The sequence below is a fragment of the Numenius arquata genome, chromosome 9 (genome assembly GCF_964106895.1).
Source record: "Numenius arquata chromosome 9, bNumArq3.hap1.1, whole genome shotgun sequence".
Lineage (NCBI taxonomy): Eukaryota > Metazoa > Chordata > Aves > Charadriiformes > Scolopacidae > Numenius > Numenius arquata.
Genome location: NC_133584.1, coordinates 3,333,731 through 3,355,768, shown reverse-complemented (window position 1 = coordinate 3,355,768; position 22,038 = coordinate 3,333,731). Strand labels below are relative to the sequence as shown.

The 22,038-nt window shown below is 39.9% G+C and overlaps 1 protein-coding gene across 1 annotated transcript in view; it reads left to right on the top strand.

Annotated features, from left to right (window-relative positions):
- The window catches only part of NAALADL2 (N-acetylated alpha-linked acidic dipeptidase like 2), a 240,202-nt gene that overhangs the window by 29,629 nt on the left and 188,535 nt on the right, over positions 1-22,038 (top strand). Inside the window, exon 3 of the mRNA XM_074153553.1 lies at positions 19,197-19,467. Within this exon, the coding sequence (XP_074009654.1) occupies positions 19,197-19,467 (271 nt within the window). The remainder of the gene's footprint in view (positions 1-19,196; positions 19,468-22,038) is intronic.

Sequence of the window (22,038 nt, the reverse complement as noted above, 5' to 3'; positions counted from 1 at the left end):
TGCACTGCTAACCCAAACGCTCTCTTCAGTAATTTTAAACTATATTTATGTGTTTTGGAATGAGTCAAAATCCGTAGGTGGGGTTGTGGGGTTCCTGGTTCTTTCCCCTGCGGGTGCCACACGATGTGCCCTCCATCTGGTGGCAGGATTAGGGCGGAAAAGGAAAGGATTAGGGACACGTTTACAGGAAGAAGTAAAAGCCTTTCACTGCCTGTCGATTTGGCAAGGTAATGTCTCTGCAGTCAGAAGTTAAATTGTTAGCCTGGGGTCTTTCCAGAATAAGCTTCTTGGGTTTTTTTTAGAATGGTTTTCTTTATATTATAGCAAGAGAGTGGGGCTTTAACATATCTTATTATGTCCTTTTTTCTAGTTAGTGTAAGTCAAAGTGGAGTTTGGCTCAGTGTTCACAATCTTAGAATCATGGAATGGTTTGGGTTGGAAGGGACCTTAAAGCCCATCGAATTCCAACCCCCTGCCATGGGCAGGGACACCTCCCACCAGACCAGGTTCAAAGGCTCAAAGCCCCATCCAGCCTGGCCTTGAACCCCTCCAGGGATGGGGCAGCCACAGCTTCTCTGGGCAACCTGACCCAGCGTCTCACCACCCTCACAGCAAAGAATTTCCTCCTAATATCTACTCTAAATCTCCCCTCTTCCAGTCTGAAGCCGTTTCCCCTCGTCCTATCGCTAAATGCCCTTGTAAAAAGTCCCTCTCCAGCTTTCTTGTAGGCCCCCTTCAGGTACAAGAAAGCATACAGAAAGCAGAATTGCCAACACCACACGGCAAAATGATTCATCGTCTCTATATTGTTACTTGCAAGAGCAATGAAAGTTAATTATATTAAATAGGAATGCTTCTTTAATTTGTTATCTGACTGCTTGAGTGTTCTTGGGTCACTCTGTCACATTCTCCTTTGCAATCCTAAGAGCTAAAATATTTTTTTCTTTAATAGAAGCTGAAAATCTGACATCCTCGCAGGATTCCAGGAGCTAAGGCTTGAGATAAACGCAAAATAGATTTGCATGGCTAGAAACTTGTTATTTGTTGCTGTAGGCGTTTCTATAGGAATTAGAGAATAAAGATGGGGGGAAAGGCTCCACTGTGAACCATGCATGACATTTCAAGTACTATTTGCTTGTCTCAGTAATAGCAATTTTATTCTGTGAAAATCTTGCCGATAGTTTATCACATTACACTGATGTGCCTAAAATGAGAGCTGTTAATAGACAATGGCGTCTTGGCGGCTTGTTGTGTCTTGAGCTTTTGCTCCTCTGCTCCAGCTTGTGTTTATGAAATTACTTTAAGCTGTATTTTATGTTTGATGCACTGATTGGACCTTTTGGGGGATGTGCCAAAGCATATTTTGGGTATTTTGAGCAATAAGAGCATTAATACAGTCAAGAAACCCAAAAACCTTGTGAAATTTTCAGTTACCGCTTCTTCCCGAGTGTGCCTACGTGAAGAGATTGAAAAAATTACCATGTTAAAATTCATGTGTTGTTGATAAGTCTCTCGCTTTCAAAAATAACTCCTTACATATCGTCTCCTTATGGTCGTATGTATGATGCCATATTTATTATGCATTCATCAGCTGACAACTGCGACCATTAATTTTAATAATGTTTCTAATGCTATGCTTAGCAGGAATTATTTGATAATCCAAGCTGTAATAATTGAAAATACTTGCTTGGAGGTGGGTAATCAGATTATGTTCATCTGTCTGTCTATTTCAGGCATTTTAAAGCTTTTTATGTAAGTCACTTCTATGGTTTCGGGTATATAATTTTTATGTTTTCATTATATAGGGAAGACGTATAAAAATTGCATAGTTACCTATGGAGGGAGACTACTAGAAGTAGATGTTTTGTGTGTCATTGTCCCACCTGGTTTTGGAGGGTGGGAAAAATAGTGGTTTGATTGCCCAAAAGAATTTTGTACAATAACGGCTCACAAATGTATTTTCTGGTATAAGCAGGTCTCTGGAATTGAGCACTTTGATTTTTGAAGCAAATTGCAAATAATGCTTTCCGTAAGTGCCAACATTTGATAGTGTTTTGTAACATGAGTGTCTTTGTCACATGCTGGATCTGATGGACTTGTGGATGGTACATAGAAAGGCTTTGATTAATGTAAACTTTACCCTTTGTGTAGTAGCCCAACTTTATGGGCTTGAACGCAGGGGCGCAGCTTTGCTCTGTAATTAACCCAGCTAGGCAGAGTTCACTGTATGGGAGGTGATCCTGTAATTTTTATTTTAGGAGCTTACATTAAATTTTTGACCTTGTTGGATAGTGGATTTTTTTTTTTTTTTTTTTTGGTTGCTCTGAAAATGCTCCCATAATCGTCTTATTTCCAAAAGATACTAAGGAGCCATAAACTTGGATACCATCATTAGGCTCGGTAGCTTCTCCATGTCTTGGAAAATAAAGGTCTTCAGTGTATTAAAATCCAAATACTCAAGGAATAATAATGTTTGCAAATGGCAAAACCAGGTGTTGCTTTTGTTTACTTAAACTTTTCAGTGGGTAACAAAACGTCTGTTTTTCTCCCTTTCAATCTTTTTATGTTTCTGGCAGCTGTGATCCTGCAGAGTTAAAGGGGCATTTTATAAAGAAAGCTGGAAAAACAGGTGGATCTGTTTCCCCAGCAGGACATGTGTGTTCTTCCCTCTTTAAAATGGGAATTAACAGCAGCTGAAGGCTGTTGGGGGGCTTTCTCCCAGGCTTTGGTGGACAACACTGCCTGGTGGAAGGACCTGTGTCTCCTGGACTTCAGGCTTCATCCAGCAGGAGAGGAGTTGAACCGCGGCTGGAAGTGTCCAAAGGTGGAGAAAGCAGGTTGCGTTCCAAACGTCTTGTTTGGTCTCTGTCATCAGGAGTTGTATTGAATCCTTCTGGTTTTCCTGCCATCAGCCTTAAATTGGGAAATAAGGGCTGTGGATGAAGCAGGTGTCAGGCTTCTTCCAGTCACAGCAGTACACGCTGCGTGCAGATGTGTGCACATGCTCACACGCGTGTGCATGGCTTACCAGGTATGCCTGTAGGTTTATATGTATTCCATATATCTATGGATATTCTATATTCCATATATCTATCTGACTTTTCAACAGAGGAAATGCCAATTTTAAAATTTGATGTCAGTGTAAGAGACCTGCATTTTTATAGGAAGAAAAGTAGGTATTTTCCTCTTACAGTTATCCTTAAGGATAAGGGTTTATCTTTAATTGGGCAGCGTGTGGGAACCTGTATACTAACAAGCATTATTTTATGCATCGTTGTTCTGGAAATGTGGACTGACAGAAACAATGTGCCTTTGAATGCCTTTAACTCTGCTTTTTTCTATTCGTTCGCCAATGCCGATGTATCTTTGCATTGTAGAAGCATATGTCGGTTATTGAAAGCTGCTGTAGTCGCAGGAGATGGTCTACTTCATTAAACAGAGGCCACTTGCTCGCATTTCATGTCGTCTCCTGGCTACTGACTGAGTTTTTAAGCTGCTTTCTGAAGTCCTGCAGTTTATTTCATCTTATTAATAGCACATCTTTTAAAAAGGTCAGGCCCATTCAGCTGGAAGATTTTGATGTGGGGATTTCATTTCAGGACAGAGAATCGCCGGTGCCTACCGTGGGTGCTGGAGAAATGCTGGAAGCGCGCTGGTGTTGGATGGTGGCTTGTTAAAAGATTGTAATTAGTCTTAGGGAGAGGACTTGCTTCAGAAAAAATACTTTGGTAACTAGTTGATGAGGTGGATTAACAAACTTATCATATGATACAGTGTTTAAAATGTGTAAATAGACCCAGCCTGTTTTGATTGAGGTGGGTTCATCGTTCCATCAACAGAGCTGAACAAACAGTAGTTTTCAGGTGGAGGGCAAAGGTGCAGGAGTGGGAAGGCTTGGGATAATAATCCCTTTAGTGGAAACATCTGCAGCTGGAGAGGCTGGAGTTTTCAGGGTGAATTTCCAGTACTGATGCGGTAGCAGCGTATTTGAGGGCTGAGCGTTTGGTTGTCTCTTGAGCCTCAGGGCTGAGGATTCAGCAGGTAGAAGAGGATAAACCGTTCGGGTACCAAAAGGTCTGACACGGCTTGTCCTCAGGACCACGTGATGTTGCTGACTTCCCAGTCTTCCATGGGAAGATTTTCTAACCGAGGTGGAAACAGGCTTCTAAACCAGCTGCTTAACTCTTTAATGAAACTCCTACATACGTGACCTAATTTTCAGTGTTCATCATTTTTAATTCAAGATTTTCCATCTCTAAATATGGATCTGGGATTCTAATGTTAACCGTCATGTTTAATAAATGAAATCTTGGCCATGGATTAATTTGATTATTTCTTTTCCAATTGCTAATAGGTATACTAAATATATGCCTAGAGAGGGTAATATTGTTGGTGATTTAACAAATGCATCCTAGCAACCTACTATACAGCAAGCTATAAAGCTATTGTTGTCTTCATATAAATGTGTCGTTAAACTGCATATCCTAATACAGTAGCCGAGGTGAAGAGAATAAGATAATGCAGAGCAGGATTATTCTCATTTCCCATTACTCAACTCTGTAAATGTTTGCATCTGCCTCTGGATAACCGAGTTACACAAAATCTTCTCCTAATGATTTTTTTTCCCCCCCTCGAAAACCTCTTAAATAAGCATCTCCTTTGTTCCTCCAAAAGAGAAGTAGCGTATTAGTCATGAAGAGTATGAGTAATATCGTTAAAGAAAATTTAGAACCTAATTACCAAGGTGGAAAAAAAAAAAAAAATTTCACCGATTTTTATAAGAGTTTGTGCCTTTTGCTGGACTAGAGAGCAGACTTGTGGGCACAGACTGCCAAGTCATCTCAGGTGACATCCCTTTTATCTCAAATTTTAAAACCTGAGTACAAGGTGGCAAAACGCTTCCAGCAGCCAGGCTATTCCTCTTCCACCCCTCGCCGTCTGGATATTGTGAGTGAATTATTTTTATAAGCCCGTGCTTCTGGAGTATTTCCTCTTTCTGCTGTGATGTGCAAGACGATGGGCTGGGGGAGGTGTACATGGTCCAGCCCCCGTCAAGGTGAATTCTTTCTTTCTCCACTCGAGGTGTATTTCCCTCATCAGTCGTTTAGTTGGTCCCAAGGCTCAAATACCTTATATTGTTTGTTTGCTGATCCTGTCGTCTTGGTACATAGTGTAACGTGTTACGGTTGGATATTAGGCTGGAGTTGCTAAGGGGTGTTTCAGGGGTGAGATGTGGTAGAGGAAGAGAGCAGGTGAGAAGCTGTCAAAGGCTGAGGTTACCCAAGGGCAGTTGGTGGGAAGAGGAGGGTGGTGAGGAGAGGTGGTAGAGAAATTCCCAGTAAAGAATGGTAAAAATGGTAAAAAGAGTATGTGATCCCCCCCCCCCAGCAGAATCCAAAAGCAAAGCAAGTCACAAAATCTCAGAAATAAGAGGAGTTATAGGCAGGATTTAACAGTTTTGATAGTATAGAGTTCACTAAGAAAGGTAAATAAGTCAAGTTTTTCCTTTAAAATAACCATTTTTAAGGACTTCATTTTACTTCACATTGTCTGGCAGATATTTGGGTGACTGCAGCCTTTCTGTGCTCTCTGTATACCAAGACTCTGCATTTATATAGTATTACTGCCGTTATTTAAGGAAATTTGCCGTTTGAAACAGCATGTAGAAAAGATGCAATTCAAAACAGAGGCTCAATTCTTTTTGCTTTCCTAAATCCTTTAGGCACTTTGGAAGATACTGCTTACATAAATATCACAGCTATTATTGTATTTTGTTGACAAAACTATTAAGTTCACTGCAAACATGCTTAGCATCTTCCCTTGTGTTCTGTGTTGCAATGATTTCGGATAAAGTGAATTTCTAAGCTTAACCACATGTGATGCTTATTTTAATTGGTGATCAGATTGAATGAAATTCACAATTTGTTTCACTCAATACTGCATGCTTTTCCGGGTCATTATTTTTTTCAGTAGCAAAGCTCTCAGTAATGTAGTTTTCCAGCTCCTTTTTGCCTTCTAACGTGCCCCGAATTGCTCAGGTCTCATAGTAATTGTTGCTTGCACTTAAAATGAAGTTTTTCTTAAAAGTAACTTCATAAGCACCTGACCAAAATTCAGCAGTCAATAAACACTATCCTAGTTTCCTTTGTTTCTGCCTGGGAGAAATAGTAGTTGATCTAAATTGAAGTGTGTATATTTTTGTTTAAAAGGAGATTTCTTGCTTATAGTTTGAATTGGGGCGGGGGGGGAGTTATGGAAAACTGCTTGTGGAAACGCTTTCCGCCGGCAGAAAATGCAGAGAAGTAAAAGCCTCCGATGATTTCACATTAAACAGAGCAACTACTTTAAAATAATGCCCACGTACGGGTTGGCACTTGGATGATATGGGCCATCGCATGATATGAATCGCAACCGCTTGGGGTGGGTGGAGGAGGAAGTTGAAGAACGAGCACGATACACCATAGGCTGCAGTGAAACTGTTCCTGTGTTCCCCTCTTTAAGTAAAGTAGATTTGTTTGCTGAAGACTTCCAGTAAAACTAAATTTAATTTATCTTTACTTTCCTAAAAACACAGACTTTAGATACCTGTGTTTTAGTGGCTATTGCTTCAGGTAGAGTTACAATTGTCAAATTTTACTTTTTTGTCAGTTCATATGTTTTTGACTGTAGCTATGCTGCTAAAGCTGTAGTTTTACTTTTCCTTTCTCCCCTGATTAAAAAAAAAATCTGAAGCTGCTCTGTATGGCTCAGCTTGATTAAATATATTTAGACTTCCAACCCCTCATTAGTTTTTCCATTTTGATATTTATCCTTTTTATGTGTCAGTGAATCTGTCAAATGTGTTAACGTCACAGATTTTTAAGAAACTGGAGATGAAATGTTGTGTCTGTATAATCCACGTAGGTAGTTTGTTACCAAGAGCCCGAGTAGTCGTGTCATGTTAATAACAAATAGAGCATCTGCCTCCCAGAATTATCCAGCAAGTGGATAGTTTAATGGATGACTTTGTCTTCGTAGTAGATGTTAAGAAGCCGTGCAGGATGACCATGTCAATATTTTTATTTTCTGCAGTATAGATGATGTGATCGCGTTCTGTAGGTGCAAAACCACTGAAAACCAGCTCCGCTGCTGAGTTTCTGCATCCCGGGTCCTCCTGTCTGTCTGTAGCTCCCTCAACACCGTGTTAAGAGCAAGCTCAGACTCAGAATCATCATATATCTTTGCGGGAAGAGAGACAAGAAAACGTACTGAAATTTACCATTGATACGTAACCATTCTGCTTTTTATTTCATTTTATTTTATTTTTTTTTGTTTCCCCAAGATTTAATTGATACTGCAGCTTTGGAATAGAGCGCTTTCCTCTTTACTGCCTAGCAACAGCCACCCTCCTCTGGCCTTCAGGTTGAAACATCGCTCTACTACAATAGCCCATTTGTACTTGCAGTAAGCAATTCAGGTGATTGCACATTAAAGTATGTTGAGTACCAGGGGGCATTTTTCAGCCTTGATTCCAATTCCTGAACATCTGCATATTGCTGTTGGTTTTTGGGTGTTTTTTGGTGGTTTTTTTTTTGTCTTTTATTTGTGCTTTATTCGCTGAAAATTGGACTTTGAAATTTTAGTTGGATCGTAAGACAGATTGAAAATGAATTAGACCGTTGTGTAACTCCATGAAAGCACCACCCACTGTTCCTGGGACGCTTTATGTGGTTTATTTTATTTTTTGGATAAAGAAGGGCCAGAAGTCCAAGGGAAGACTGTAACAGGCAAGAAAATATGGGTTAAATAGATTGTTTTGGAGGGAGCAAGTTACACTTTTGGGCTTGCAAGGTGAAAGGAGGGGATGTTGTATACCAGAAAGTCTAAAAGGAGAATGTGGAGGAGTGGGTAAAGTCCCTTTTCTGGGACATTTCTAGATATTGTGACATGCCCCGTGGGGGGAGGCACTTTACTGGAGTTGTGTGGGCTTCATGGAGGAACTGGTTTGGATTTGGCCGAGAGGAGATGAAGTGGGTAAATCCATCTTAGAAGTGACGGAAAGAAGGATTTTTTTTTCATACGGACCTGAAGTGGCCTGTGCAGGTGGTGGTGACAGAGAGAGTGACTGCAGATTTGCTGGACCAAGAGAAAACTGACAGGATTCTCAATGCAAACGGAGTGACGGCTTTGGAAGCCAAATCTCAAAGCAGCTCCAGACTCGAGATTGAAAATCTGATGTATTTTATACTCTGCATTAAGATGTGTTCGGGACCATTCCTTCCTGCAGCAAATGAGTGATGGAATGAGGAGACCTCTTTGAGGTCAACAGAGCTCAAGGACTGGGTGAACTTACTGGAGAGGTTCGGAGGTGAAATCAGAATAAAGGACAGCAGAGGAATAATAATTGATTTTTATGGAGGCAAACGATAATTGGATTCTGATCATTCATTTTCAGTGCAGTTGGCATGTTCACAGTGTCCCTTTGTTGGAGCTTGGTTTCAGGAGGAGAGGGGACAGGCTGGAAGAGGTCCAGAAGAGATCAGGGAGGGAAATCAGAGATTTCAGGAGCAGGAGCTCTGAGGAAACAGATGAAAAGACCGAGGACGTTTGGCTTGAGAGAAGATCAGATTGAGGGAAGGCCATAAGAACAATCCTTAAGCATGTGAAAAAAGCCCATTGCAAAAAGGATTAGCCTCTTCTCACCACCAGTGGTGGAAAGAGAAAATAAAGCGTGCTCAAACGCAGCAGTGCGTAGGGTGATTATTTAGGACGGACAAGGAGGTTCTATATTTGGAGCAGGGCAGGAGAACATCTGCCTGGGGTGGCCGTCGGGTGAGCTGAGCCTGCCTTGAACCAAGCGATCTCCTGTGGTCTCTTCCCAAGCCTCTCTCTGTAAGGTTTTATGCCTCCTCCTTCGGAGAGAGCTTTTTGTATATCCACAGGCAATTTGATTTGCGGTACAGCATAAATAACTTCGGGACACTGCTCTGGTTATCAGTGTTGATTTCCTCCGTTGTATATTAGAACTGAAGGGTCAGTTCAAAGATGTCAGTGTTGTCAGATAAAAACAAATTCAGCTGAAATGCAGTTCAGCTGGTGAGATAATCTCCATCTGAACTAAGCCACGTGATATGACATTCATGATAACATTTTCCTTGCATAAATACGTAGAAATGATGCTGTATCCCTTTTCCCATTCTTTTTTTTTTATCTACAGTTTTCATTTTAACTATTATACCTGACTGAACTTTTAAATATTTTCATAAAACATCCAAGCTGACATATCAGCTGGAAATCTCTCCACTTCCATTGGAATGGTAGTGGTAAGTTAACATATACTGAGAAGAAAATGAGGCTGGGAACAGAAAGGTTACGTGGCATCGTCTTGTATATAGGGTTAACTTCTTGAGATTCATGAGATAAAATGAAGGGTTTGCCTTCTTTTTAATTTTAAAAATTAAACATTTATTTGAGGATTTATCTAATTCCAAATAATCTTAAATCTTCAAATAATAGGTGGCTTTTCTAAGCATTGCTAAGTGTTTCTAGGATTTTGGGCGAGCGTGCTCTCTTAATTCCTCATTGTCCTTTGGGGATGGGGATATTATTCAAAAGTTAAATCATACAGTTCAAATAAAGATGTCCGTGCTGTCAGAATAACACCTGGCATTCTATCTAATTTCTTTACAGTTCACAGTGTAACCTAATGATTGCCAATGAAAGGGATAAAATACTGCCAGTTGGGCGGTATTGAGATTATTTTCTTTTCTTGATCAGCGGATTTGCTATATAAAAAGCAAGGTTTCGAGGTGGGGTTTTTTTTTTTGATCAATAGGTTTTCTGTATAGAAAAGTGTTAGTGAAACATGTGCGGCTATTCACCTACGTACAGAAACGGTCTCTCGCTGTAAGTAAACGTAATTGTCTCTGACAGTAAAAGGTACCACTTGGACTTCATTATGCAGCTGGTCACGTTTTATTGAGGCACTGACATATTCCCTGCGGTCTGGGAAGAAAAGAAGATGATAGGATTGTGAAGTTTGGCTGGGTCAGTGCTCTGCCTGTGAATGCAGGGTGATATGCAAACACTTTTAAGGTGGGGGAATGTTTTAAATGGTTTTTTTACCGTCCTCCTCCAGCTGCGGCACGCATTGCCCTCGGCATCCTAACCTCCTGGAAAACACAGGGCACAGTTCTTTGGAGCTTGGGACCTGGTTCTTTTCTTGCATTAGGAGAAAATAGTAGTAAATCCCTTTGTTGAATAATTAGACCTATAAACTTTGAAGACAATTGTATTCCCTTTGCTGTATTTAAAACAGAGGCTAAGATATCCTTGTATGTCCAAAATAAAAGTTTAAATTAAATCAAACAGAGCACTGTTATATCTTTGGACGTGGTACAAGTTTATTTAAAATACTTTAGATGGAATTGTGCAAAGGTATAGATTGTGATTTTGTATGCACACGCAACCCTGTACACACCATAGAGGAAAAACGGCCTCTGGCAACTGAAATTTAGCAACTATGGAAGTTAATAAGAAAAAAGAAACATAGTGGTGGTGATCTTATTGATTTGGAAAGAAAATGGCATCATTTTGAGAGATCCTCTTGCAAACGAGATTGTTTAATGAAAAAAAAAAAAAAGAGGTTTCTTCTGTAGATATCTCCATTCTGTATGTATTTTGAAAGAACTTTTTATAAAGACAGTTCACCTGTTGGAAACCGTTTACTGTATTAAAAAGAAGAAACGTATGAAGGAGTAGATGAGTCCTGTGTGTGGTTTGTATGTGAAGCCTGGGAGCTCAGCGTGAGGAAGAAGCAGGATTTCCTTGCTTTCCTCAAAGGAGAGTCTTTCACCTAAACCCTCTTGTAACCAAAAAGAACAATGAATCACGGCAGTGACTTCTTCTGCGCTGAAGTATACCATGTTCAAGGTGTCTCCTCTCTCCTCTCCATCTGGAATTAACAGTCTTTGGGATTTTGAAAAATAGCCTATTTGAGGGTCTGGAGGTGTCGTTCTCCATGTTAAGGTTTCTGTGGTTCATTAACTATTCTGAAAATGGATAGTGACTACCACCCTGTTCTTTTATGTGTCTCTAGAATGATGGGGAAGAAATGCTAAATGACATTCTCATCTGTCTCTACACCGGATAATTAAGCAAGGTGCGTGTCACAGAAAAGCGAGTGCTTTATAAAAAGGAAAAGGATGATTTTAAATAAGGTGTAAGAGGCTTTGATAACTGAAAGCCATGCGTGTGAATCGGGCCATCTGGTTTCTGTTCCCACCTCTGCCATTGCCTACCTGTCTGCCCTCGCACAATTTGCTTATACTCAACATTTTCAAAACTTTCCACAGTTTTGTGGGTTTAATTTCTTGGGCATCTGGTTTAATATCAAAGTCAACTGCCTTCCCGATTTCGCCTGCATGAGTGTAAGTGATCAAATAGCAGTAATTTAACAAGTTATTGCACGATAGCAGAACTTCACCTGATTACACATGCTCATAGTCCATTGCGAATTAATGCGTTTAAACAACCTTCACTTTGGTCAACACATTTTACTGTACTTTTGTGGTCTGTTGATAAGCCGGTTCGTTCAGAATCCCTTCATCTGCAGTAATGTTGTTCTTTTGTCATCTGTTTTCCATACTGCAAATAAAAATTGTGTTAAGAAGGTCTTTATTTTTGAAAATCTGATGTATTCAAAACAGTTTCTACCAGATTTACAACCCAGATAACGTATTTTGCGTATGTTCAAAGTCTTTTTGGCTGACTCGCAAGAGATTTGAAGTAACTAAACTCTTCAGTTCTTTGCTCAGCAATTTCTGGACTCAAAGGCTAGTGCACAACGCAACATTTTTTGGACTTTAGATGAGGGATTTTCATGACTGGCGCTTGCAGATGTTGCTTATTCATGAAATACGGAGAGTATTCACTATGCTGTTTTAGAAGACCATACACAGAAGAATGAAACAAGAACCTTCCTTGTGCTGAGATGCAGTTCATGCCTACAGTTGCTTCTGAAATTGTGACTTAAAATTATCAAGAATTACTGAAAATCAGAGTAAAAGGATTCAGAACAGTTATAAACTCAATTTCTATGTGGAGAGCACATACTGGACTTCTTTTTTCTAAATGTAACGTGTTTGCAGATGGCTTGCTTGTTGACAGATATTTACCTTTCAAAGCTTGGATTCGCTGAGGTGATTTATACAAATGTCAGTTGATGATTTGTTGGTGGCATTTGGCCACGCGCGCTGTGTTGTGACAGAGTTTGACTCATTAGATTAACTTGTAAGTCATAAGACTGCTCCAGTTCCTGCACTTACATCATTCAATAATGAATTTCAACAATTTTCCTTCTCCATCAGTAATAAGATGTAATCAGTACTTTTCCGTTAGCAGATTGTTAAAATGTGATGGACTCTTGAACTCGGAGGGAACATGTAGAGCATACTGTTCCATTAACACTCTTTTAAAATACTATTATGTTGTTTCTGTGCCTGATGCTAGAATAGGCAAGACCATGGGTGTTTATTTCCACCTCCATAAAAGATTGCGTAACTGGAAGAATTGTTGTTTATTAAACAAATAGATCTGAAAGAACCTTTACCAGTTTAGAGTGGTATGTTATTGCTGACAAGTAGGGTGAATACTCTCTAAGAAGTCACAGGTATTTGGAGCTATCGATTTTTTTTCAAAAATCTTCTTAAAATAGACTAGAAGAGTAGTTGAGGGATTGTGTGTGTGCTTTCCCTGCTTTTACCCTCTTCTGGGCAATCCTTTGTTAGGCCCTTGTTGGAACTGATACTGGCATTCTGATGTTCTGAAGCATTTGGAAGATTTGGATGCTGGCTAGATGTCTGCAGAACTGACATCCAAATCTCTTAGAAAGCTTTGGAAAGCTCACCTATGGCCAATTTATGACTTTGCAATGTTTACTGTAGAGGAACAATGAATTGCTTGTTTTCCAATAAACTGTGGAAACACAGCGTGAGAGCATCAATCATTTTTCTGTGCCTTTCACCATCTGCCTTGAATGCAAGCTTGGCTTCTGTCCTGATGATGGCAAGTGAGATTTGAACTATCCCCATTATTTTTATTTAAAAAATATAAAAGGCATTTGATTCTCTGATGCAGTGGGTAGTAGCAATATGCTTGGTAGTCCTGTAGTGGAAAAAAAAAAAAGCAAACCATAATGTAAAAAATAGCTAAGCTTGGAAGCCAGCGTGGACAGAGATCTGAAGGTGTTCTTCCATCCCATGACAAAGAACTTTTCAGGAAAATGAGAGGTTTGGCTTGAAGTTGTTGTGCATCTTATTATCCTGCGATAGGAGAGGGTACATGTGGTCAGGTACCCCTGTGAAAGTCCACCTGGGTGGACAAACAAAAAGCCATGAAGTTTTGTTTAAAAGTACTTTTGTGCTTGCTCATGGTATAATTTTCTAAATAGATGACTCAAGTCCCTTTTTATCAAAAATGCCCAAAAGCCACAGTGCACGTAATGTTTAAAATTAAAAAAAAAAAAAAAAAAGTTAAAAAGCATTTTTCTGCTAGAGAATTGCAACCAAATCTAGAGCTGGTGTTCTGTTATCTGACATTACGTATTCTTTATGGTTTCATGAATTACATTTATTCTGTGTCTGTGAAAAGTAAAAGCTGTCATAAATCATATGTCTTTACGTTAATAGCATTATATCTATAGCTTTGGCGCTATGTACCATTCGTAGAAATATACAGGAGCAGATCTGTAAATGCTCCCTTTGACAGCAGAAGCAATATGTTGTTACCCAAGAGCGAACAGGGTTTTAGCTTTCCCATCGTTAGGACAGACCACCTATTCATCACTCTGTTCTGAGAACCCACGTATAAATTCTTCTGTGGGGCAGAACTGGGTGACAGCCTGGGGTCGACAAAAGGTTCCTCCCATGAGAGGTCCATCTCCAGCGGAGAGGCTGCTGCGGGTGATGAGATGGGCTGGCCAAAAACCAGGCAAAGAGAAGAAGCAGCACCGTGTCCCATAGTGGCTGACCCATATCTAGTGTCCAAATGTTATGTTTAACCAGAGCATTCCGTTGCTTTCGTGCTGTAGGCCAGTATTATTTTGTTTATGATTTAGGAAACATGTCTGCGGAGACTTAACCTGTTCGTTTTGGTCATTGCTATGGTCATTGCGTGACAAGAATGAACACAGTACCGGGTTTCTTGTGCCCCGTGACTGCCACAAAATTAATATCAGTGCTAAAAATATGCCCAGAATGTATAGAGAGTGATGGCAGATGTGACAAAGGACATGTCATGGATCTACTGTCCGGAGCAGTTGCTGGAGACTCTTCCAATGTAACCTGAAGAGGCTGAAGTGGTTCTGGATCCTGTCCTGCACTAAGCTGCGTGTGGTCAACTGCTTACACCATGAGAACGTTTCTCTTTTGTATTCTAACCTCCCGATAAATATCCTCTCCTGGACTTGGATTTTTATTTTTCTTTCTTTGGGAAGCAGCAGACTTGTGGCAGTCAGCTCAGACCGCGGGAAATCCGATCGGGCAGGTTGGACACCAGCCAGCTGAGCACCCTAATTAACAGGAACGTGTAATTAAAATCTAAGCAGATGTGGCTTGGGCAGGTGGTTTTTCCCGAACGCGTTTAGTTTGCTGTGGGTACACCCTATACGTGGTGGATACCCATAAATACTCTGATCTGCAACTGTGAAAAATACTTGTGCATATGCTGAGCAGTTGGGCTGTGCGCTCGCCCAGCGCTGCTGAAGCCGCCGCGTCTCGGCTTTTAATGGACTTAAACGAGTTCTGAGATGCTGAACATATGTAAACATATTTAAAACTCAGCCTGGACAAAGTTTTTGGGTAGGAAAAAAGACGCGTGCCTGGCAGTCTATAAATGTTATAACCCCATGTGATGTGTGTTCCTTGCCTTCTTTTTTGATAATCTGCTACCAGCTACTGTTGGAAACGGCATATTAGGCAAGATAACTCTTTGAGATGATGTAGCTCTACAAAAAAATGTTGTCATTGCGACTCCCAAGATTTAAAAACAACTACTCAGCTGAAAAATCTGCCCATAAAAATTCCAAAATGATATTTGTTCTTAGTTCTTACCTAAAATTCCAGTAATTGCTTTATCAGCAATTTCATTGAACTGGAAGAAAATGAAGAGTCAAAATTTACAATCAAAATTTGGGAATAAGGAAATCGGATAAAATTCAAACTCTGCCAAACTGGAATTCAGATTATTTTTTTCAATAGGCCGTGGAGCTTAGGCCATTTCCCATTCTCATTGCAGTACAGACTTTAAATCTTTGAAGAAAAAAAAACCCAAACAAGCCACACTTGAAGTTCTTCATATTGAGGGAAAATACTGTACATGTAGATTTTTAAGATTAAATTTGTGGAACCCTACTGCAGTTTAGATTTGTTTTGGGGGTGGATTGTAGCAGGTTAAGAGCACTGTCTGATAAGGAATTGTCTCGTACAGTTAAATTATTCCATCTTTTCATTGTTAGAGTGACCTATTGTATTTTTTCAGTATCCTTTGAGCGTGTTTTGCAGTGTCCCAGTGGATCACCAGCAATGAGCAGCCGGTTTTTTTGCGATACCTCATTCTGGTCTTTAGCAAGCTGTGGTGAAAAAAAGTGCTGTTACAGCAGAAGACTTTCCATTAAGCTGCTGCAGCTCTGTGTCTCCCGTGGTTACCAATCTGAAAATGAAATTTCTGTATTTTGTGTGTGTCTGCACGCGTGTGCCCATTTATCTTTTATAATCATCTGTTAAAGACTGATCTTTTGAAGCTGCAGAGAGCTTGGCTTTATTACAGGTGTATCTTTGTCTTATTTCAAATTATTCTCCTAACTTTAGAACTTCGAACCTTCAACAGTCATAGTCTGCTGGTCTTCACTGGCCAGGACATCCAGCTGGTCAGGCTGTAAAACACAACTTAGACTTCTTGTTTACACAGGAAATGTAAGAACGTGTCTTCATCAACATTTTCTTGATTTCATCGTCATATCAAAGTGGGAAAACTTTTCCCTATTCAAGGGAAGTGGGGTATGTTTTCTCTGTTTGCAGTGCAATTTTATCTGTTGTTTTGGTTTTTTTTTTAGTTCAGGAACCAAGCAGATTTGAGATGGAGCAAAATACCCATGAAACAAGTTTATGTCCTGTTCATTGTCTGATCTATATTAGAAAATAAAGGCAAGTAGCTTGTGGGAATCTCTTTGCGAGCCATCCGATAAAGGCACAGTATTATTCAGACTGTTATTGTTTTATTGGTTAGTGTTGATTCTCACTTGAGACGAAATCTTAAGTCTGTGGTGGCTCCACTTCAATAAATTATGCAGATTTGCAGCAACTGAGATGTGCCCATTAACTTTGTGGTTATTCCCACTGACTGAACCTGAACGAGTAGCTGCATAAAGAATCTTTTTAATATGAGTAAGGGAATAAAAAATTTGGCGGCCGTTATTAAATGTGGGGTTGTAAATGGAAATTGGCAATCGCGTTGCTATCGATTCTACTGAGTGCGCAGCCGCTTCCAAAAGAGAGAAACAGAATCAGCCCCAGGGCCCGTTTCTTTCCTCCGTTTAAATCTTACTCCTGTGAATCTCGGTGCCCTGGAAGTTTTAGGGAGCGAGTTAATTGGCAATTTGTAGAGAAGGACTATGAAGTGCACGTGAAGGGTTGGGATTTTTCCAGGAGAATCTGCCAAACTTTGCACTTTTCGGAATTTGATAGGGTTTAGAAACTACTATTTTTACGCGATACACTTATTATCCAACCTGTATGTAATAAAAATAATGAGTTAATTTACCTCTGACTTTAAGCCCATGCAGTCAGCAGAATCATATCAAAGACAAGTACAAGTCAGTGATGGTAAGAAATCTGCAAAAAAAAAATCTTGGTGATGATGTGCACAGGATTTATCCAAGTAGTCTGGTATGTGCTGGTATATTGTAATATAGCGTGCGGTCACAATTTGCAATTTGATTCTGACATACTATAAAGACATTATGGAGTAACTACTGAGTGTGCTCATTTCTTTAACTAAATCAGATATGTTGTCACAAAAGTTTCAAAGACATGCTTATTTAATTATGAAGTGGAAAGTAACTTCTGTTACTAAGGGAGCAATTTGCTTATTGTGTCTTCTTCTTTTAATGTTTAATTCCTTTTATTGAAACCGAATACTTCTTGTTGCAATGTACCGTAACCTTATTGGCCTGGGATAAGTTTCTTCAATTATTTATTCCATTAATGTTTCTATCACCTGAGGGAAATGCAGATATTGCGTTAATGATTGTGTTAATCAAACAACTTGCTGTATTTCTGCAGTGCCCAAGTTTATGTCATTATATTAGCAGGCACAGGAGATGAAATCGGAAACTTGTAATATACTACAGATTGGATTAACTCGCCTGGTTTGTGTAGACTGCTTGAAGACTTACTTTAGATAATTTAAAAAGATTAAATCTGCAAGACGCTTATTCCTCCTGACAGGATCTCTGACGTCTTCGGCATAAGTCCAGTGTTCTTGTCAAGATTTTGAACTTTGCGTGCAATAACCCTGCTGTCGCAATGCGGCCTGAGATGCAACATACTCCTTTAAACAGAGAATTTTTGCATATTTTTTTAATCCTTTGGACATTGGAATAATTATTTCACCCACATAATGTGGTGATGGGCATTAGATATTTGAATGCAGTGTACCGTTTTTGAGCCGTTTCTAGGCTATAATAGGTGTTACAACTTCGCTTTTTGCCTTTTTAAGGCTTTGAAGTTATCTAGGCAGTAAATATTCTATTTTAAAGGTCTGTTGGGGTGGAGAAGGGAGTCTTTGAACTTGCTTTCTGTCATAAGCTTCCCTTGGTGAAGTTCTCCTTGGGGTTAGTGCAGACCCCGATGGGACCAGTACCTGCCGTCTCACACTGGGTTCCGAATGGCACGGAGGTGCCTACAAAGCCCTTAGCGGGATCCTGAAATACCCATCGCTTGCAATAATGGTTTTAAAATGACTGTGCATTATTCAACTATTGCTTCTGATGTGTGCAAGACAGCCAGGGTCTATTCTAAGGTTGTGCTAAGGACCCTAAAGCATCTAAATATAATTGGCCTTTTTGTGAAGAGAAGGTTGTGAACAAGAGTTTCAGGCAGTGTCAGTATCTCTGTGCTTGGAAGTCAATACCTCTGTGATCCTCAGTCTTGTTTCTCAGTCCTGAGAGCTTCACAGACACCGAAAAAAACACTTAAAAGAAGATAATCCTCACAAAATTTAGCAAATATTCCATAACATTTTCTTGCTGCATTTGGATAGTGCTTTTTATTTGGATGATGGTGCTTTTTATTTCTGCCCTGCTTTGTTTACATAAATGCTTGCCTACCTAAGTTGTCCCTTCAGCGTGTTTCTCCTCTAAAGTTATCTTTAAAATACTCTCTCCATCTCGTGTCGTTTGGCATTTGCTGGGAGGAGGGCGGTCCTTCATCGCCAACACCATTTTCATCCCGTGGCCCATCTGGTGGCAGGTGTTGAACAGTGGTACAAACCCAGTCATACAAGCCCAGGCCAACCCATCTGAGGTCTCCGTTGGCCCATCTGGTAGATGCTGCCAAAATAATTTCCAGGCTCGTGTCGTGTGCTTGCCAAGCTGTTGGCTCAGGTACTCCTTCAGTGCAGGTAGGAAATCTGAGGAAAACTCTCTGACAGCGAGCACAATATTTGGGGGAACAGTTCCATTCTGTTTAGCAAATTTGCTTTGCTTGATGAATTTAAGCCAAACATATAATTACTACTAATTTTCAGCATCATGCCCTCCCTGAAGTCCCTGAAATGTTCCTTCAAATTGTATTCTTCATGTTCAACAGTTGGTTAAATTGATGCTGTATCAGAAACTTGATCAGCACCAGAGAGATGAATTTTCGATCATTTACTGTGATAATTTCTGCAGGATTCTTTATGTTCTGATTGGGTATGTTTCCTATAAATATTTTTTTCCTTGTTTTATTTCCCATAAAGCAGTTACTTTTTTCTCACATTTGGTAAGACATTATTTGCAAAAAAATGAAGGGTGATTTTTGTGTTGGTTTTTTTTTTCCCCACGTTTGATGATACATTATGACTAAAATTATTGGCCGATGCATATTAAGGTACATGTGTCTTGGTGGGAAACAAACTAAAACTGTCTTTACTCGTGTGTTTGGTTTTTTTTTTTCCAGAGATTTGTTACAGTTCCCTAGAGAAGATGATGTTGACATCGCAATGAAAATTCTGGTTCAGTGGACCTCCCAAAGTCTCGAAGATGTCCGGCTGGTAAATTACTCTGTTTTGCTTGACCTACCAGGCCCTTCTTCAAACACAGTAACTCTGAAAAACAGCGGCGAGTGCTTTTATCCCAGTGGACAACAGTGCAGCAGAGAGACCAAAACGCTTCATAGCCAAGACCTCCTGTACTCGTACGCGGCTTACTCTGCCAAAGGAACTCTTGAGGTAATATGGCCATTTGTCTCTGTCATTTGTGGTGGAATAGTTAGAAAACGTCAGCTTTCGTTGAACTTGGCTGGTGAAGTACACATGGTGAAATGTCCAGCCTTAAAATAAATAACTAGGTAAATAGGTACGTATTTATTTTAGGTATTTTACCTAAAATAAATATTTAGGTAAAATATGATGTGGCCAATCTTAATTCAAACTGAAAAATTAGTCAGACCTGAATGCTTCATATCACAAAATCACAGAATGATACAGGGTTGGAAGGGACCTCTGGTGATCATTTAGTCCAACCCCCTGCCAAAGCAGGTCCTCCTGGAGCAGGTTGCACAGAGACATGTCCAGGTGGGTTTTGAATGTCTCCAGAGAAGGAGACTCTACCAACTCTCTGGGCAGCCTCTTCCAGGGCTCTGCCACCCTCAAAGTGAAGAAGTTTCTCCTCATGTTTAGGTGGAACTTCTTATGTTCAAGTGTGTGCCTGTTACCTCTTGTCCTGTCACTGGTCACCACTGAAATAGGATTATTTTTTTTTAAAGTATCTGAGTTTGGCATCCTTTGCTTGGGTGTAAAAATAGGAAAGCTGTGACTAGAGCCATGTTTTGTCCTTGATGTATAAGCGCTACTAGTTTGAGGGATGCCTGTAGGAAGGGTAAGATGAGTTTTTTGTGCTGTGAGACCTGCAGGAGCACTGGGCTGATACCTGGAGCTTCTGAATTATGGTCATGGATCTCGCATACTTTCTTCTGTGGCAACAGAAGACGCAGTTGACAGTTGACGCATCTACTCTGTTTCCTCTTGAAAATCCCAATTTGTATTTTTATCTTACAGTAGCTTTTGTTAGGAAGTTTTGTCAGCGAAAAGATCCTGCCTGTTGGGATTTGTTACTTGCCAAGTGAAGTAAGGTCTTGGATTATCTTGTTTTATCCTCTTTAGTGTCTTCACTGGCTGCCATCCTGTATTTGCTTTCCAGATATATTGGGGGTGCACTAAGGGGTCATCATTTCTCTTTACTTTCCTAGCTGAGGTAGTATAAATCTCCGTACGTATTTCTGAAATATAAAAATTGCAGTTTCACTCCTAACTGTTTTCTTTCTCCTTTTTAAAATCTTGTGCGTTACTTCCAGTGATGCAGGGGTTTTTCTGTCTTGGTTTCTTTTATCATTTAAAAGTATAGGTTTGGGTTCATCCCTTCAAACAGTAACAGGCTATACAGGAAGAGGTTGCAAACGGCTTTGAGTTTGGAGGATATCTCTTCCAAAATACCTTTATCCTTTGTGAATATCTTAATATTTATAGCATATCAGTTACTGATTTTCTAATGGTAAAATCAAGCTGCTGTGTGATTTCCTTTTGTGACAGTGCTTGCCCATAATGTTATCGATGACAGGTTATGTTACCTGTGGATATCTTGTAATGAGCCAAAATTGGGAAAGTTACATGATGCTAACTAACCCATTTTATGGACTATTAATACAGTTTCAAATTTCAGACTGTAGGAAATAGGAGGGCTGGTAGAAAGTCAGATCCCTACGTTTCTCATCCTGAAGTCCACAAGCTTCAACTTCTCTTTCTGAAAAGCGTTGAAGCTTTTTAGTCCAGGGGATTTATTCCAAAGAGAAGGAAGGGATTTCTTGTTTCCTTTGGGAGAGAGGCTTCTCTCCATCTCCTGTTTTTGTGTACCTTACATGCTTCTTTCCATAGTGGGTCTCATGGTCGTTGTCTCCACACAGCCTTTCTTCTGGGAGTGTCTCAACCCAGCAACTTCAGGTTAAAGTTTGTTGTTAAGAAGGGAGATGAACTAGACAAGGGTAGGTCCTGACCTGCATGATGTAGGCTTTAACTTTTCTATGGGGAAGTAAAAAGCACTAATGAATGGGTTTGGCTTCTCACATTTATCACTTAAAAACTCAATATATAATATCATTTTCTCATTGTAACTTAATAAGAGTACCTGTAATGAGAGAAAAGTACAGTTGTGCCCTTTGAGATTTATTTCATGAAAATAAATGTGTTGCTAACAAATTCATCGGATTAAAGGAAATCAAATGTTCCGGGGAAAATCATTGATGTTATTACCCGCAACACATATACTTCCAGCTGTATGTCAGAACAGTTTTATCTATGATTGAGTTCTGCAGCAATGAGAACCCCACACACTGTGTACTCATTACTAGGGGGTCTACATTGGCTTTGGCAAAACTCAAAGCTTGTACTTCGGCCCAAGAATGACTTTCTGTGTGCAATTTTACAGGCAGATCTTTGAGATGCCCAGTACCCTCACAAAACTTCAGATGTTCTCTTTTATTCTTCAGAAAGTCTACCCTGAGAAAGTCTACCCTGAGAAAGTCTACCCTGAGAAAGTCTACCCTGAGAAAGTGTCTCAGATCTAGAGTTTTGCCTAAAAGGGAAATTTCCTTTTTTGTTTAGGTTATGGATAAATTGGTAGTGATCTAACCTCCCCGACTTTGAATCCTACACAGTAATCTGTACTATTTAAACTAATGGAAGTAGAAGAATTTTAAATGAGAAGTAGCGGGTGGTGGCTGTTGCTGTGTTCAGCCGTCAGAGGGT